The sequence below is a fragment of the Physeter macrocephalus genome, chromosome 14 (assembly GCF_002837175.3).
Source record: "Physeter macrocephalus isolate SW-GA chromosome 14, ASM283717v5, whole genome shotgun sequence".
Classification (NCBI taxonomy): domain Eukaryota; kingdom Metazoa; phylum Chordata; class Mammalia; order Artiodactyla; family Physeteridae; genus Physeter; species Physeter macrocephalus.
The window spans coordinates 63,873,515-63,879,514 of record NC_041227.1 but is presented as its reverse complement, the minus strand read 5'-3'; the positions used below and the strand labels follow the sequence as shown (position 1 = coordinate 63,879,514).

General features: G+C 54.6%; 1 protein-coding gene across 2 annotated transcripts in view; it reads left to right on the top strand.

The window, feature by feature from the left end:
- The first annotated feature begins 890 nt into the window (after positions 1 to 890).
- The window catches only part of ERN2 (endoplasmic reticulum to nucleus signaling 2), a 20,789-nt gene continuing 15,679 nt past the window's right edge, over positions 891 to 6,000 (top strand). The window contains exons 1-4 of one of the 2 annotated variants that reach the window (XM_007105659.3): positions 891 to 989; positions 2,616 to 2,721; positions 3,082 to 3,115; positions 3,334 to 3,406. In XM_007105659.3, the coding sequence (XP_007105721.3) occupies positions 906 to 989; positions 2,616 to 2,721; positions 3,082 to 3,115; positions 3,334 to 3,406 (297 nt within the window). In that variant the 5' untranslated portion in view covers positions 891 to 905. The remainder of the gene's footprint in view (positions 990 to 2,615; positions 2,722 to 3,081; positions 3,116 to 3,333; positions 3,407 to 6,000) is intronic. The other variant, XM_024123574.1, reaches the window with a different exon arrangement.

Here is a 6,000-nt window from a genome sequence, read left to right as displayed (position 1 = left end):
CCATGAGCTGATTACAGTGTGGGTCAGGGTCAGCGTGCTGGAGCAGGTGACACTGAAGACACCAGTGATGACAGCAGAATTGGGGGTGGAGATGAAAGCTATGGGCCAGCCAGCAAAGTCTTCACTGACTGTGGGCGGTGTGACCGGAGGGCCAAGGATGACAAAGAGGAGGAGGGGGAGATGGTGGCAGAGCCAGGCTGCACGACCCTCAAATCAGCAGGGATTTTTACACAAAGAAGGAGAAATGAATGAGTCAAAACTTGAAAACCAGCTGGACCCCTGCAGGCCCTCCCTGAACCAAGTCTGCCTGCAGCTAGGACTGTAATTGCCATAGCCAGGCAGCCTTTCATGTGTGCATTTGATACCTAACGCTTAGGAATCTGCAAGTTCTATGAAAACAGAAACCTTATCTCTCCTGCTTCTCAGCCTGGGATAATAAATAAATATTTATTGTATGAATACCTGAGCCAACCAATTAATCTGTCGTTTATCATTTCTCAATAGAGGCCACTAGCGTAGTAACAAAGAGCACAAGCTTTGAGGTCAGACATCTGAATCTGAATCCCAGTTCAGAGCCCCAGCTTTTACATCGGAAATGCTGTGAAGATGAAATGAGTTAATGATGGATGTAAAGCACTTGGTACAATACTTGGCAGGTGGTACATTCTCCATAAGGGCCGCCGTTGGTAAAATCCCTTTTCCAGGAAAGCTCAGAGCCATCCCTTGCGGGGTGAAGGTGTGAGTGCGATGGGAAGGGCGGGGGAAAGAGCAGAATTACGGGCTGAGGTTGCGCACCCACCTGGCCCAGCCCGGGGCGGAGTCTCTTCCTGCCGGGCGGGAGCCGTGCAGTGAGCCGGAGGCCCCAAAGGACCAGGCCAGCTGTGTGGATGCCGTCTACGCGGGCTATGGCGAGCGCGGCCCGGGGGTCCGGCCCTTGGTCCCCGCTCCTGTTCCAGCTCGCGGCGCTGCTCGGGACGCTCGGGCCACAGGTGAGAAGCGGGCGGACGCGGAGCCTCCAAGGTCGGGTCCGGGGGCGCAGACGGCTGGGGCGCGGCGGGACCACAGGGGGCGCCTCTCCCTCCCCCGGGTCCGGGTCGCCCCAAGTCGGCCCGTGGCCTGAGAAAAATTCCTAGCTTTGGGGAGTTGCCGGTTGCCCCACGAGCTGGAGAGACTTGCCCGCGCGGAAGAGAGCAGGTAGACCCAACGCCCCGCGCGTCCTGCAGCCTGGGGGTGGGGGTGGAGGGAGGGGACCCTCGCTTTCCTGCCAGGCCTCCTAAAACTTCTGGAACCCCGGCTTCCTTGGAACTTAGGATCCACTTGAAGGTCCTCTGTCGAGAAATGCGCCCATACACCCAGCTTTACAGACAAATTCAGGCAGATCACAACGCTCCCCCCCTTACCCGTGACTGGACCCCTGATTCACAACCTCTGGGATAAATAAGCCGGAGGTATGGGTATCTGGTGCAGCCCTGCCGGGAGCGGAAAAGTCCAATCTTATAGAAATGCAGTGAGAAGGCAAAGCCAGGACTAGAATCCACGTGTCCAGCCTGGAGCCCCCAGAACAGTTATTGGGATCATAGAGCAGCTGCTCATGCCACCCCGTGCCCACTTCCAGCTCAGGACCCACCCGATGGTTGCCAAGTAGGAATATGAGCACAGTGTGGCCAGATCGGGTGTTTCCAGAAAAAAATGAGAAAAAAACTAGAAATGAGAAGAATGAGAAATCTTGATTTTTTCAAGTGAACTCTTTCCAATTTTAAAAAAATTGGTAGCTAATTATAAACGACATTTTAAAAACGATGCTGGTCAAACAAAACTCAACAGTGGGCAATCAGTCTGCAGCTTCTCCAGATCATTCTCCCTCCTGCCGTGCTGCAGATCACAAAATAGTCCCGGAAAAGAGAGGGCCAGAAGGCAGTTTCCTGACTCTACTCCAAAACCATTGGCTTGGTCCCAACCCTGAGGGTCCTGGAGCAGGATGTGGCCTTTGCAGGGGTGCGGCTCCGCCACCCGGATGTTAGGGTTCCTGCTAGGAGCTCAGCCCCACCCTGTTTGCTCAAGGAAGGGCTGGAGCAGGTGAGTTAGCCCAGCAGGGGCCAGACGCAGGGCAGCACCAGCCCTCCCTCCCTTGGCCACCCCCAACTTGGTCCAGGGGGCCCGCTGGAGCCTGGCACCAAAAGCAGCCGGGCTGGTTTGGGGAGACGGAATGGGTTGGGGGAGGCAAAGGAGAAAGGGACCGGGCACTGGAACCAGAGAGATGGTGGTTCAAGTCTCAGTTCTGCCATTTATCTGTGTGGCTGGAGGCTAATTACCTAACCTTCCTGAGCCTTAGTCTCCTTCACCTGTGCAATGGTGAGAATAATAGCACCAATCTCTTAGGGAGGCTGTGAGGGTCACTGATGTCCTTTTGTAAAGGAGCCAGGCCCCCTGGCTCCCACCGTAACCCCTCTCTAGGGTCGTGGAGATCAGTGGGTGGAGCCAGCAGCTTCCCCAATCCTCCTTCCTTCTTTCTCTGTTTCCCTCTAGGGGAAGGCGAGTCACAGCCAGACCTGCCTGGAGCAAGCACTAGGGTGGTCCCAGGCCTCTCAGAAGAGGTGACTTTGTTTCCACTGCAGGTTCAGACCTTCACGCCAGAGAACCTCCTGTTCGTGTCCACCCTGGATGGAAGTCTCCACGCACTGATCAAGCAGACAGGGGACTTGAAGTGGACGCTGAAAGACGGTAAGCAAGGGCAGTCACTCCTCCCTCCTGGGATCTCATGTTGGGGAGAGGTCACCTTGGCGTGGACGATGAGAACATGGGGTCTAGAATCCAATAAGCAGGTGTCTGCAGGCAGCTTTACCACTTACCAGCTGTGTGACTTTGGGAAAGTCACTTCACCTCTCTGAGCCTCAAAGTCCGCACCTATAAAATGGGGCCAAGGGTAACAGCCCTACCTCACAGAGTTCTTGGGAGGATTACATTACACTCGTGACAAATGCTTGGCTTGGTGTCTGGCACACAGTAAGCACCAATGTGAGGTATGCCTTTCAACGGGGAGTCTGGAGGGGGCTACTCATGCCCGTGTCCCTGTCCCTACAGATCCCATCATCCAGGGGCCAATGTACGTCACAGAGTAAGTGGACCCCAAGGAGCGGGCAGCTGAGAGATGGGGAAGCTATAGTTGCCTGGAGGGGCGGGTGGGCTGGAAGTAAGGGAAAAGATTTGGGTCTGAAGGTCTGTGGTGCCTCCTTCGAGGGTGGGCTCCTACTGGTGGGGAAGTTGGAGGGGAGGGGCCCTCTTGGAACCAGGGGGCGTGCACCCAACCTTCCCCCGTTTCTCTCTGCCCCACAGGACAGCCTTTCTCTCAGACCCAGCTGATGGCAGCCTGTACATCTTGGGGATGCAGAAACAACAGGGATTAATGGTGTGTTTCCTACAGTGCTTGGGATGGGTGAGGGTCAGGGCTTCTGTTAGGCAGAGCACTGAAAGGGTGGGGGCGCTGTATGGTCAGAATCCAAGTGTCCTGCAGAGGATTAAGTCTGAGAGCACTGGGGGAAGGCTGTCTGGAGGGGTCTGTTGAAAGGGGGTGGTAGGGTGACTCTGTCTGTGTCTGCAGAGCAGGCTGACTGGATGACTGTCAGGCCTCTGAGGGCATCACAGGGGGTTCTCCAGGGGACTCTGAGGGTTTTAAGGGGAAACCTATGTATCAGTTAGCTTGTGCTAAATAACAAATCGCCCCCAAACTCAAACTTAAAATACAAACAATTTATTTAACTCATAATTTTGTGAGATGACAATTTAGGCTGGACTCAGCTGGGTGGCCTTGACTGAGTTTGCCCAAGCATCTGCGGTCCGCTGCCGGTCAGCTGGCTCTCTTTCTGAAAACTGGTTGGTAGTGGGCTGGCTTTTGATGGGGGCAACTGGGCCAGGGGTCTCTCATCTTTTAACAGGCAAGCCTGGGCTTGTTCACATGGTATCAACAAGGGAACCAGAAGCAGCAAGAGAGGGCGAGGCCAGTGCATGAGCATTTTTCAAGCTTTGCTTATACAGTCGTCCCTTGGTATCCACAGGTCAATCGTCCCCCACCATCAAAATCCAAGGATGCTCCAGTCCCTTATATAGAATGGCATAGTATTTGCGTATAGCCTACACGCATCCTCCCATATACTTTATTTTTTTAATATTTATTTATTTATTTTGGCTGTGCCTGGTCTTAGTTGTGGCATGCGGGATCTTTATTTAGTTGCAGCATGTGGGATCTTTTAGCTGCGGTATGCATGCGGGATCTAGTTCCCCGACCAGAGATCGACCCCGGGACCCCTGCATTGGCAACGCGGAGTCTTACCCACTGGACCACCAGGGAAGTCCCCCTCCCATATACTTTAAGCCATCTCTAGATTACTTATAATATCTAATACAATGTAAATGGTATGTAAATAGTTGCCCCGTGTGCGGCAAATACAAGTTTTGCTCTTTGGAACTTTCTGGAACTTTTTTTCCCCAAATATTTTCAATCTGCATTTGACTGAATCTGTGGGTTCAGAGCCAGCGGATAGGGAGGGACGACTGTATGGCATTCGCTAAAGTCTCATCAGCCAAAGCTGGTCATGTGGCCAAGCGCAGAGTCAGGCAGCGTCAGAATTCTGACTGTGCCATGGGATGCCTACCAGGACGGTCTTACGCGTGTGATTTCGGAAACCGAATTGGTAAGAAATGTTAGTATGTTAAGCAGGCAAGGTCCCAGCAAACAGGTGGCACGCTACAACGGGGGAGCTTGAGGAGGTTTTATTAACAGGATTCCTTACAAAGGCGCGGGCCGAGGTAGGAAACCGCAGGGCAGGGTGCTGTGTCCTATGGCCCATACCGTGGGGTGCCATTTATCAGCCCTAAGCTCAGCGGAGGGGAAGGATCCAGAGGGGGCTTGAGGAGAGGGCCACCTGGAAGGAGCTGAGGACTTTGGGGGAGGGACACAGCCAGCCCTCGATGACTCTGTGGAGAAGAGACCCAGGAACACTCGCCCTGATTCTGCCTCCTCCCCATATCCCAGTCCCCGACTGGAAGCCAGAGCACAGGGCGCCCACTGATGGAATCTAAACAAGTATGTCTCCCCTGGGGAGGGCCGGGTGGAGCGTGGACCTCCAGTCCCATCCAGCTCTGGGGGTCATCACTGGGTCTTATGGGCAGATGTGGTTGCGAGTCACATCAGTCTCCCTGCATCTGGGATAAAGTCCAGTCGCCCTGACAAAGCACATCAGGGCCAGCTCACTTGTGCAGTCTCTTCGCTCACCTACAGGCACCCATGCATGCACACACCTGCACACACACCGATCAACTTATTGAATGTGCCAGCTCTGGGGCTTCACCCAGCTTGTCCCCAAGAGTCTGGAACCCTCTTCCATTCTGCCCCTATTTCCCCAACTCAGTCAGGATGAGCCGCCGCACGCTGCGACAACAGCACACAAATCTCCGTGGCTCCACAGAGCTTGCGTGCTGCTTACAGCGTGTGACCGACGTTGGTCCCCCGGGGCCTCTGTACACTGTGGTCTACTGGAGACCCTAGCCGTTAGACAGTCCATCTCAACCGAGGCTTCTCAGTCACCAAAGCAGAAAAGGAGACCGAGGTGAAGCACACCCCGGCCCTTGTAGTATCCACGTGCACCTGGCCCCTTCTGCTCCGCCCCTCGGGCTAAAGCAAGTCTCACGGCTGTGCCCACTTTAAGCAGGAAAAGAAATATAATCCACCAGGAGCCCAGAAGAAGAAGCAGAAGATTTGTGAGAAGGGCTCCCCTTCCCCTGGCTGTTTCTTACTCACCCCTCAAGTCCCAATTTAACAGCCAAACTCCTTCCCAATCTGTGATCTTGCCTCCAGCTGACCTCACTTTCGGCCACTCTGCCCCCTCCATCCCCACTCCTGGTGCACTGGCCTCCTTGCTCTTCCTTAAACGTGCCAGTTGGTAGGTGGCCCTGCCGCTGGCCTCCGCATTCTGTCCCTCTATCCGGAGCACTCTCCCTCCACAT